The sequence below is a fragment of the Alternaria atra genome (genome assembly GCF_907166805.1).
Source record: "Alternaria atra isolate CS162 genome assembly, contig: 28, whole genome shotgun sequence".
In the NCBI taxonomy this organism is placed as follows: domain Eukaryota; kingdom Fungi; phylum Ascomycota; class Dothideomycetes; order Pleosporales; family Pleosporaceae; genus Alternaria; species Alternaria atra.
This window is the reverse complement of record NW_025091326.1, coordinates 1,051,769-1,063,657: the sequence shown is the minus strand read 5'-3', so window position 1 is coordinate 1,063,657 and position 11,889 is coordinate 1,051,769. Positions and strand designations below refer to the sequence as shown.

At 51.0% G+C, this 11,889-nt stretch overlaps 5 protein-coding genes across 5 annotated transcripts; 3 read left to right on the top strand and 2 right to left on the bottom strand.

The window, feature by feature from the left end:
- Nucleotides 1–245: 245 nt before the first annotated feature.
- Nucleotides 246–3,589, top strand: ALTATR162_LOCUS7401 (uncharacterized protein; the record flags this gene model as incomplete). The annotated part of the gene is made up of 4 exons (XM_043315029.1): nt 246–327; nt 383–472; nt 519–581; nt 753–3,589. 4 exons carry the CDS (start codon nt 246–248, stop codon nt 3,587–3,589), a joined length of 3,072 nt encoding a protein of 1,023 aa, XP_043170964.1.
- Nucleotides 3,590–3,766: 177 nt separating this feature from the next.
- On the bottom strand, nt 3,767–4,802 carry ALTATR162_LOCUS7400 (uncharacterized protein; the record flags this gene model as incomplete). The annotated part of the gene is made up of 2 exons (XM_043315028.1): nt 3,767–4,730; nt 4,789–4,802. The coding sequence occupies 2 exons, from the start codon at nt 4,800–4,802 to the stop codon at nt 3,767–3,769; spliced, it is 978 nt and encodes a 325-aa protein (XP_043170963.1).
- A 291-nt stretch (nt 4,803–5,093) lies between these two features.
- ALTATR162_LOCUS7399 (uncharacterized protein) lies at nt 5,094–6,044 on the top strand (the record flags this gene model as incomplete). Its single annotated transcript, XM_043315027.1, has 2 exons — nt 5,094–5,861; nt 5,970–6,044. 2 exons carry the CDS (start codon nt 5,094–5,096, stop codon nt 6,042–6,044), a joined length of 843 nt encoding a protein of 280 aa, XP_043170962.1.
- A 1,607-nt stretch (nt 6,045–7,651) lies between these two features.
- ALTATR162_LOCUS7398 (uncharacterized protein) lies at nt 7,652–8,512 on the top strand (the record flags this gene model as incomplete). The annotated part of the gene is made up of 1 exon (XM_043315026.1): nt 7,652–8,512. The coding sequence occupies one exon, from the start codon at nt 7,652–7,654 to the stop codon at nt 8,510–8,512; it is 861 nt and encodes a 286-aa protein (XP_043170961.1).
- A 943-nt stretch (nt 8,513–9,455) lies between these two features.
- On the bottom strand, nt 9,456–11,183 carry ALTATR162_LOCUS7397 (uncharacterized protein; the record flags this gene model as incomplete). The annotated part of the gene is made up of 2 exons (XM_043315025.1): nt 9,456–10,751; nt 10,884–11,183. 2 exons carry the CDS (start codon nt 11,181–11,183, stop codon nt 9,456–9,458), a joined length of 1,596 nt encoding a protein of 531 aa, XP_043170960.1.
- Between the last annotated feature and the right edge of the window lie 706 nt (nt 11,184–11,889).

The window sequence follows — 11,889 nt, the reverse complement described above, 5'->3', positions numbered from 1 at the left end:
TTATTCCACTGCACGGGACCACAGAGACCAGTCAAGCTTCTTACATTGGCGCAATTAAACGCTCATTTTCCTCGCTGCCGACACTTCCCATAACTTTTTTTGCGCGAGCCGCCCCACCATCCGATACCGGCCAATCAGCAACACCGCAACTCTGTAACGTCATTGCCGCGAGTCTGCAACTTTCTGAATCGCGTGCTTTCGAGGTACCCGACAACACACTACGATACCCCGGACGCGACGAGAAGATGTCAGATATCCAACAATATCTGCTCGACTTCGACAGAAATAAGAAAGAGGCGACGGTGACTGCTCAACGGAGCGCGACGCGTATGTACGAGGTTCCGGTGGGGCATTTGGTGGGATGAGGACTGATAATGGACAGGACTGAAGAATGGCGAACTGAAGCTTATAAGCCTGGTCACTGACCTTGGGGAGTACTTGAACAGTGAAGATGGAGCTACAAGATCGAAGAGTACGTACTTTCGGTATGCAGTAAGGTCTATGCTAATTCGCCGCAGCAATGTCGTATCTCGCGGAAGTACTGGCATCTGTTCCGCAGAAGGTCCTCTCCCTTCAACAGCGTACGTTCACCACGATCACACAACATATACTGCATCGGTTCCTGTACGAGTCTACCACAGACTCTTGGTGATAACGCAATTCCAGCACTGATACGAAGTGTTGAATGGGCATTGCGCTCGCCGAATGAGAGCATACTACAGTACAGAGAGCTGAGCTAACCCGGAGCTTAGGAAACCTACTCTGCGATTTCATCCTTTCCCGAACCGAAGACAACGAAGGCCTCGGATCATGCGCGAAGGCACTATTGGCACTGGAGGAGCTAGGGAAGTGGGATGATCAGCGGGTAATTAGCATCGTTGACGCCCTCCTCAACAACACACACCCGCTGCGTCAGTACAAGCAGCAGAGCGAACGCTATCCAGTATTGCGCCTGATTGACACACTCATGGCAAAGTACCGCGAAGTCCTACGAGCCCACCACGACGCAACACCAGACTTTTTGGGGCGCTTTATAGCATACTTTGATGGAGAGAAAGATCCTCGGAATCTGATGGTCGTTTTCTCAATACTGAGGGTACCGATGACGGAGTGGAACATTGGTGGAGATGCTCAGGACCTTTTCGACGCAGTCTTCAATTACTTCCCCATCACCTTCAGACCGCCCCCTGACGATCCATATGGTATCACAGCACAAGACCTGAAGGATCGCTTGCGAGATTGCATCTCATCCACAGCCGACTTTGCGCCATATGCGTTCCCTGCGCTCCTGGATAAACTCGATTCTACATCTATGAACACCAAGCGAGATGTTCTGTCAACAATTACCGCCTCAGTGACCGAGTATGGACCACGGACCGTATCGCTATATGCAGTCACACTATGGGATGCGTTGAAGTTTGAGGTACTAAACGTTCAGGAGGAAGACCTGGCAAAAGAGGCACTCGCGGGCCTGGCCGCAATCGCAAGGATGCTTTCACAGGGTACACCAGGATCACTAAACGCATACCTCAAACCAATTATCAAGGAATGCAACGAACACCTCGAAGACGCTCCAACAAAGCAGTCACAGGCTTCTGCAAGGTTTCTGCAAAGCATTGCCAACGTTTCTCCCGAAGTTACCAGTATTCTGCTAGCCGGAGTACTTCCGAACCTTTTCTTGCTGTTCCAGACAGCTGACACCATGGCAAAGCGCCGAGGGTTGTTGGAGGTTCTTGTCCAACTCGTAAAGGCCAACATCGACGTGTATGGCGACTGGAAGAAGATGGGTCCTGGCGGAGCAGAAGTCAGCAAAAACGCGCTCGCGCAGTTTCGAGACCAAGCACTGGAAGTAATGTTGAATGGTCTCGAGACAGCTCCCGCTAAGGAAGTATCTTTCCGACTAGTCTGTCTCGATGGACTCATCCAGCTTTCAAAAGCGCGAGGACTGCTAAGCGATGAGGATATCGGCCGCATCATTCAGCTTTTGCATTCGGTTGTCATCCACGAAGAATCGTATGGGAAGGACGAGGTTAAGGAAGCAGCGATTAATGGCATCGTCGAGGTTGCCCACCAGAAGCCACAGGTTGTTGTGGAGAAAGCATTCCCGGCTTTCCTTGCTCAGCTTCCAGATACGGATGCAAATGGATCGAACAATTACTCAACTGTGCTCGAAGCCTTTGCCAAGCTAGCGGGCGAAGAACAAGTTTTCGACACGGTCATACTGCGGCTCAAGAACAAGTTCAGCGCGGCAGTCCAACAGGGTGCTTCCTCTACATATATCGTTGCACTGCTCTCTGCGATGTTGTATGCACTCAAGAAGGGCGAGAACAAGCTGTCGCAGGGTTCAGACAGTTCGACCTACTACAGGGACATCGCACTACCACTTCTCCAACGCGCATCAAGTTCTGATGAATCACATCCGGTGGCGTTTGATGACGAGACAACACTGGATCTTGTCGGTCGCATATGCAATCTGATTATCAGATATCTGCCTATCCATCAGCAGAATACTGTTGCTACCGAGCTGTACACCCTATTCCGTGAAAAGCCACAAACCGAACTCCCGCCTTTCAACCTCAGCGCTGGTGCCGAAACGAATAAGACGATGATCGTCTCTACCCACCTCCTCGCTTCCCTTCGCAAGGATGCGATCCTGCCTTGCGAACTACAGCTCCTAGTCTCTTCTCTCGCAAACTACGCCCAGCAACCTTCCCTATCTCTACCTATCCGATCAGCCTCCCTTCGTCAGATGTCGCTTGTCATCAATAAGTACTACACCTCTGCCGCACTCAAGACATGTATGGATCCCCTCGTTGCGGACTTCGATCTCTTCAACCCGGAGAAGCTTGACCCACCACGGATACGCATCATCTTCGCTTGTCTTAAAGGCATCGTACTACGGAGTAGCCCTGCACTGAACACGTTATATCCAACGCTCTTATCCCTACTATCACATCCGAAGTATGGAAGTACAGTTGCCCAAGGTTTCACAACTCTGTTACAGCCTGACGACCTTCTCACCAAGGAGAACCACTGCCAAATTCTCGGCCTACATAAGCACAAGAGCTTCGCATTGTTGGTACCAAGCATTACAAAAGCGTTCCGGGAAGCAGACCCCCAGACCAAACCCAACTACCTCATTGCACTTAGCGGTGCGCTAAGATGGATGCCTTTTGAGATAGTTGTTGAAGAAGTCGGTCAACTCGTCACCCTCCTCCTACAATCTCTTGATCTTAAGGGCGCCGACAACGTCAAAGAAGCGGCGATTGGTACGCTTACTTCTACGCTTGTTGAGAAGCCAGAAGTACTTGAGGAACATGCTGGTGCACTCATCTCCCGTCTTCTGACTAATGCTACTGTTACCAAGGAGAATAAGGCTGCGCCACCACCGCCAGCAGTCAGAGTAGCGGCGTTGAAGTGTTTGCATCTGGTGGCGGAGAAGTTTAAAGAGGAGCGAATACTAGGGTACAGGAGGGAGGTTGTAAGGAGACTTATTGCTGCGCTGGATGATGTGAAGAGAGAGGTTAGGAGTGCGGCGGTAAAGTGCCGGGCGAAGTGGTTGCTGGCCGACGAACCTGATGATGAATAGATGGCAGATACGATGATGGACGTATAGGCTTTGGATGTCACCCTGAACAATTTGACTTTTGAGACGCCTATGACTTGCTACAAACGTGCAGATTGGTATAGTCTCACCCAACATTCGAACGCCGAAGTGCCTTTAACGCCACCCATGCAGTAGTTACATCCTGTGTCTTAATACGCTTCATACCCTGACCTTCTTGGGCGTCTTCTCCTCATCATCGCCCTCACTCGCCGAATCCTCGACGCCAACCTCCTCGTCATCGTCCTCGTTCCTTCCTCGCTTAAGACCCTTCATCTTCCTTGTCTGCAGATTGGCAAAGTCTTGCTTGCCAACGTGAATCTTACCCGTCTTGTCACCCATGATATCCGTATCGATGTTCTTCTTTGTCCGCGGCTCAACACCCTTGGGCTTCTTGAGCGATGCCTTCAGCATATCTGGGTCAGGGAACATTTCGCGACCGAGGGTAAAGTCCATGCGTGGACCCATCTCCTCGACCTCGATACGCGGCAGCTTTTGGCCTGAGCGCTTGGTGCGGAGAAGGTAGAAACGGAGTTTTATTTGGGGGTTGGGGAGCGCATCGGTAGGTTCTTCGGCCGAGATGGAAATGAGGTATTGGAGACCTTCGACATCGACTTCGGTCGCATCTTGACCCTTGAACAGGTCGATGAACAGGCTCTTTGCCAGAGTATACTTTGTCTGGTTGGGGTCTTCGAAGACGGTGCCGTGGAAGCTGATTAGTGGCTTTAGGCCGATTGAAGGCTTCTTGTTCTTGAACTGCTGGAGCGTGCGGAATGTCTCTGCGTTGATGTACAACTCCAGCATGTCCAACATCTTGTATGAGAACGTCCTTGCTAGCGTTAAGCAGTGTGGTCGCTTCTTAGAGTGTAGGGACAGGACGAGGAGCGAGGTGTCGTTCTTCTGAGAGAAGAACTCCAGCGAAGTAGCATCGTCGAAGGGGTGGATGTCGTTCTTCTTGGTGAAGCGCTCGATAAAGGGTCGCTTGATAGTGCAGAGATCGGCGACGGCGAGCTTGAGGATCTGAGACGTCTTCTGGCCAGAGACGAAGAGCGTGGTCTTGGGGTTCTCGTTCTGTTGCGGTTCGCGCTTTGCCATTGCGCGCTTGGCGCGGGCATTCTTGGGTTTCCTAAATCATGGTATCAGAATCGCCTACACATGCAGAAGCTATGGCTATCTTTACGTACACTGCCTTGATCATTTTGTCGTTGTTAATCTGGGTGGTTTGCTCATGCCGAAATCTTGGCTAACAAAAAAGTTCCGGGGCCCAGCGGCGCCGGGAAGACTATTAGCCGATCTGATAACAAATGCGGCAATGGCGGGGTGATTCCGCAATTCGGCCCTCTGACGTGATTTCATAGGCGCTTTGAGGCGGCAACTAAATATTAATCAGGTCATTCATCTTTCATTGTACATCCATTGGCCTCCCATATCCGTAATCCACCACAGACGTTTAACCACCGCCTCTACCACGACATACACGATTAGCACCATGGCTACCATGCAAGAGATGCCCGATGAGTCGGCTTTCCACTCAACCATCTCCGCGCTCCCACCCTCCACTCTCGCCATCATCTACTTCCACGCACCATGGGCAAAGCCATGCGAGCAGATGGGAGTTATCCTGAAGACGCTCGCCAGCACATACCCCGTCGACGCGCCCATAAAATTCCTCTCGCTCAACGCCGAAGAACTGCCCGAGGTCTCCGAGCAATACGATGTCACAGCCGTCCCGTACATCGTTCTTCAGAAGGATGGTAAGACGCTGGAGACAGTATCGGGCTCAGATGCATCCAAAGTACGCGCGGCAGTTGAGAAATACGCTGGTGCCGGCAGCGGCCAGTCGTCCAGTTTACCACCTGCGCAAACCGTCACACGACCGCAGGAGAACGGAGACAGCACAGGAAAGAACCTCGCCGGTTACACGCCTGGCGCACAGGACCCCAAGACCGCCCCCGAATACAGCGCGAGCGAGCACCGACAAGGCGAGCAGCAGACAAACAAGGACGAGCTACACCAGAGACTAGGCGAGCTGGTCAAGGCAGCACCAGTCATGTTGTTCATGAAAGGCACACCAAGCTCGCCGCAGTGTGGCTTCAGTCGGCAGACAGTGGCAATTCTACGTGAAAAGGGAATAAGATACGGCTTCTTCAACATTTTGGCCGACGACGAGGTGCGACAAGGACTCAAGGAGTTTGCCGACTGGCCGACTTTCCCACAGCTCTGGGCGGATGGCGAGCTAGTAGGTGGTCTTGATATTGTAAGTACACCATCCGGTCAGCATGGAAAATGTGCTCTTGTGTGTCTGTGAACGAGTCACATGGTCCTGCGCAACCTCGCGCATATACACACGCTAACATTTTCGCAGGTCAGAGAAGAATTCGAGAACGATCCCGGTTTCCTCTCTCAGCACGCCGCCAATGCCCCCAAGACAGCAGCTTAGTTGGCTTCAGACGCCAAGTACGACACGATAACCAGATTCCAACAAACGGGGAAAGCGGATGGAGAGTTCAGGGCCTGGTGGAGAGACATCGGACTGGCATCGCCAAAGGACTACGACTATGATAGCGGAATCTCGGACGAGTAATGCGTTTGAGCATCCGAATGTCTTCGGGCAGGCTCGGTTGTAGGTTCCAGACCATGATCGAAGGTACGGTTATAGTCTTCCGTGAAAATGTAGGACTGGAGTATGGTATTGTACTGTTGGCCTGGGAGCAGACATGTTCGGTTTGTAGTCTTCTCAAATACCAATTTTATTACCCGTGTTACCCAAACAGCTTCGCCTATGTTCGTAGCGGTGATTCCTGGACGTCGCAATGTTTACTATACGAAACCAACATGTTCATTTTCGTGTCCATATGAACCCCCTGGATTGTTTCTCTGTCTTTCCTTGATTCCACTTTGACAATTTCCTGGCTTTCAAAAACGAAGACCATGTCGGCCGTGTTTCTGTTTCTGCGGCTGGCCCGATCCAAGACTAACGTACCTTGTCTCCCGCTTGCTCGCAAGTCCCAAATCAAGAAATCTTCTTAGAGTCGATGTCACTGTATGTGCTCATGAGCTGTGACGAGCATTGTTACCTTCGACATAACCCGAGCAGAAGAATCATCCATTGTATGGTTGTGCACGGTGCTAACGTGTATATATATCACTCCTAGTTTCACTGTCTTTGATCATTCCTTACTTCACGGACAAGTTTTCAGGTCTCAACAATGGATACCAGCTTGTTATGGGGGGTCTCGTCTCGGGAGTCTGAATCTCGGTATTCGAAAAACATTTATAACTCACAGTCTTTGGTTGCGGATTGGGCCAATAATACACTAAATGGCGTCGCCGTTGGCCTTGATGGAGACTTCTTGCATCCGTGGTTAGGCTCCAAGAACAAAAGGGTACTGCTGTCTAGGTATGTGTTTGTGCGTGGAGGACTGGTCCTTCTATACGAAAAAAAGAGAAAACTAGGTTGAGTCGTTAATGGTACCCTTGGCGTGTGGCTGCATATTCGGTAAAGTGATTTCCGTTGTGAGATTCCCATTGCCTGACCTTGGATGGATGCCAAAGTCGTGTGATTGTTGGGCTGACATGGAGGATCGAGCGCGTATTCGATGATGACACTTTTAGCGCGTTCTTATGCCGACGCGGTTCCCCGCCCGTCGCTGCCTCGAATTTGACCTTCACCGCAACACTCTTTTTCCATCGTAGATCGTCAGGACTTATAGAGAGGCTCTAGTCTGGGCATTTACAGGCTTTGGACAGCGCTGCACATCATGTGTCTTACACCCAGTACCATGGTTGTATGCAGGTGCAGCGGTAGTACACCTTCAACCATGCTTCGGACTCCGAGACTAATCACGGCAAGTCGATGGTATGCCGCAAACACGGTTTTATTTTAGGAGTCAGCCTGTCTCAACATGATCTGCTTGCAACCACGTCTACCATTCACCAATTCACAGTATTGATCCCAAGCCATCACTCTCTGAGCCTACTGCTCACTGCACGTAATCCATTAACCGCGGCCACTTTCAGAGTGAAAAGCAACAGATAAGACACAACATGCCTTCAACATACTCACAGCCAGTTTCCAAGATACCTCCGACGAAGCCTGATACGAGGTTTCTCCCTCGGATCCTCTGCCTGCACGGCGGCGGCGTCAACGCTGCCATCTTCAAAGCGCAATCACGATCCCTCATCCGCCACCTTCAACACTCCTTCCGCCTCGTATGGGCTGACGGCCCCTTCTTCTGCGACCCCCACTCAGACATTATCGGCGTATACAGTGACTACGCACCGTTTCGGCGCTGGTTACGATGGCTTCCGGAACATCCTGAAATCGATGAGGACACTTGCATCGAAGAGATTGGATATGCGATGCGAACAGCAATGGAAGACGATGATCGGGAGGGCGGCACAGGCGAGTGGGTAGGCTTAATGGGCTTCAGTCAAGGAGCGAAGCTTTCCGCAAGCCTACTGCTCGAACAACAAGCCAGGGAAACGCAAGCACGCAAAGACGGAACAAAGATCGCTACTGGTCTCACAGGAATCCCAGGAATAAGGTGGAGATTTGGAATACTACTAGCCGGCCGAGCGCCCTTGAGCAACCTGAATCCTGAGCTCCTCAAAAGCGAAGCACTAGTGAGTGCGGGCAGCATCTCGGAAGGGTTTCAGTTTTGTAAAGAGGTAGACGAGGAGGCTACGCTGCACAAACCAACGCTTCATGTCCACGGCATGGCTGATCCAGGACTGCATCTACATCGAAAATTACTACACGAGTATTGCGAAGACTGTACGGTCACGTTAGTAGAGTGGGAGGGCGCCCATCGGATACCGCTTAAGAGTATGGACGTTGACCGAGTTGTCGACGCCATATACGATATGGCCGAGATGACTGGGGTGAAAGTCTTGAGGACTGTTTAAGATTACGAGATGGCAATTTTGGCGGCATCGCCGTTCCCACGCTCAGCAATGCCACCAAACGCAATCTTCCAACGATCACTTTCTCCTTATCATCTGTGTACACACAGCTCATCTCGGAGACAAGACCAACGGGCTTGCTGAAGATGAGCGGCAATACCAACGGCATTCGAGTGAAAGAGAGTTTCCTGGTAGTTATGCTCGTCACATTCCTTTGTACAGCGGGTTTTGGAACAACTTACATGTCATCGGAGCACCCGTGTTCTCTCCACGCTACTTCATAACCTGCTGAGCCCCTTCACATGTTCGATCAGGCTATCTAGACTTCCAAACATCCAAGGCTCATGATCGTCACTCTCAACTCTCCAACTTTACGTTAATCAACCATGGACACCGATACGTCTGCAATCTCCTCTTCTACTTCGCCAATTTCGAGGACAAGGATAGGCCAGGACCTAGCTACTACCGCGCGAACTACTTTCCTGTCGATGTTCCGAAGCCTCGTTTTGTCTAGACTGAGTTGGAGCTGGAAGGTAGCCTCGTAGACGATAAAAGTATCCCGGGGAATTGGCGATTTGGGTTGGCAGTGTTGATATCGAAAGCAAAATCGGAATACTTGCTGAGGCACGTGTCGCTAGAGAGATTTAGGTACTTCCGGGAGAATGCGACGGTTGCGGCCAATGGTATGCAGCCAAGAGACTCTGCTATACCCCCTTTTGAAGTTGAAGAGTAGGATTCTTCAAAGATAGTAATTTTTGGTCAAGCGTGTGAGGTTGTTTGCCGAGGATCCAGGTGAAGAACATTCCCCTGCAAGATTAGAAACAGATTCAAAGAAAATCGCAGGCAGCGAGGCGAGAGCCTTGAAGTCAGAGTCAAGTTGTATACAAAGTAATATCATCCCAACATGGGACATCGAGAAGAAGATTAGTAAAACAGATAAGTCATGTCACGTCGCAACCTCCTCTTGGTTTGCCTTCTTCTCCCGCTCTTCTTCCTTCAACCTCCTCTTCTCTGCTAACTCTTGTCTCCACTTCATTCCATCTTTCATAATCCAAAACACGAACCCTAGCAACACCGCCATGACAAGCGCTATGAATGAAAACGCCCATCCCGGATTCATAGCATGGCACATTGGGATGATCGCCGCCGTACCACCGGCACTCATCATACACCTGGCGAAATTGACTGCAGCAGTTGCAGCAGCGGGTTTGTCGCGATGGAGATCGAGGAGCAAGCCGTTGGTGATGTTAAAAGCACCAGTGACACCAAAGCCCATGATGAACAGGGCGACTTCCGGGCCAACGATGTGTGTTTGATATTTGAGTGTCCAGCCGAAGATGACCACTCCGATCATGCCAATAATGTGACATGGAGTCAAGATTTGCAGACGAACGCGCTCGATGGGGAAGTTGGTGAGATCTTGTTGTTTGCCTTTGGAAATAGTCATACCAACAGCTTTAGCATAGCGGCGGAAGTTCCAGTCAACAACTCGACCTAGGGTGAGCGATGCAATTAGGGAAGCTACACCGTTGGAGATGTAGCAAAGACCGATGTGCAATTCATCAAGACCATATGCGGCGTAGAACAGTTCTGGGATGGCGGAAATTGTGACCATCTGACCCGTGAAGAAGAGACCGTTGTAGAATAAGATGATACCAGACTCTTTCTCAGCTAGGATGCGAAACGTCGCAAGCGGATTAGGCCAAGCGATCTTTTTCTTCTCTGGCTTGGGAGTGATGCCGTTGGGCGACAGCTTAGCGAGCTTGCGCGCTTGTATGCAGCTAATGACGGAGCGGTTTACACCCTGAGGAGGTATAGAGCCATTACCAACGACTTTCCGGCAAGTCTCAGGGAACAGAAATACAAAAATCACAAGCAGCACTCCGGAGAAGATCGCCAGAAACCAGAAAATAGATCGCCAGCCCAAATACTGCGCCAGTAGCCCACCTATCGTCGGACCGAAAGCCGGGCCCATTAATACACCGGCTTGTGCATAACCCATGTAGGTTCCTCGCTCAGCCGATGTAGAGACATCCGCGACGACTGCCATTGTCAACGCAATAGCAGCCGTTCCACCGACTGCTTGCACCATGCGCAGAATGAGAAGCGCAATGTAGTTGGTTTGGAGTGCGAGGCCGATATTGCCAATGCTGTAGATAACGAAGCATATGATGAAGGTCAATCTTCGTCCACTATTATCCGATAAAGTTCCGAGGAAAGCAGGAGCTATGGCTTGGGCGATCTAAGATAGTTAGTTGCAGTTACCGATATCGGTGGAAGGCACAAGGTCAGCGATACCTGAGCTGGAGAGAGCCCATGGGTAGCATGAACGTGTCCAGTCCACATCATACTAAGACTAACTGTTCAGACGTACCATGTATGTAGTGATCGAGATATTGACCTGCGTAGGCGTGATATCCAGCACATTGGATAGCACGTTGAGCGCTGGAAGGAACATAGACGCGCCAAAAGGCGATATCAGAGCGGAAATGGATACGAGGAAGATGATCCATGTCTTCATGCCTTTGCTAAAAACAGAGTAAGGAGGTTCAGAAACCTGGCGTTCCAGGTTGGCTTGCGATCCATCTTTCTCGACATCCAATTCCTGGCATCTCTCGTCCTCACTAGCAATGTCAATGTTATCGTCGCTTGTGTTGTCTTTCGTGGAAGCCATGGCGAGGCTGTTATGGACTCGGCATGCAAGGCAATGTGGTTTTGGGTAGCGTGTTAATTCCAGTAGATGCTTCAACAAGGAAGCAGTATGTAGTGGCGCAGAACCAGTGTCAGGGTCTCGAGGATGTGAAGCTGGGAGAGCTGTCGACGAGGTCATGAGGGTGCGTCCACCCTTAATCCACCTGGTCGCCTATCGAACATGACGCTAGTGCCGGGACGTGGAAAGGATGCCGTGCCCCGTTGAATCTCGCTCCGCAACATTGTTAAATCCAGGATCTGAATGCGTGTGAACGAAGTGATGTATGCAAGTCGGGCAGCAACTAGCCGATATTGGCCGACCGTTATGCAGGGTGAGAGTATTGGTTGAGACCCTATATGGGGAGACGCGGTATTATCGTGTTGTTGCTGTATCGCTCTGTGCATACTATGCGCCTCTGTGGAGCGATGACGCACCTGAAGAGGTCATGAAAGAGGCAGGTGGGCGTCGGGGGGCGTATTCCGGGGATAAAGGTGTCGGAAAGCTACTCCCGGCGCGCCATCGGGAGTGTTAATGCCGAGGGTTATCAACCGCCTAATGTTCAACCGACTCTAACAGAATCTGCGTAGATTGATGTTGAGACAAGCTTTCATAGCAAAACCTTGTCTACAATCGCGGACTGCGGTGTTGAGACTGATCCGTCTTGCCATCACCTGCGCCGCGCATGGCT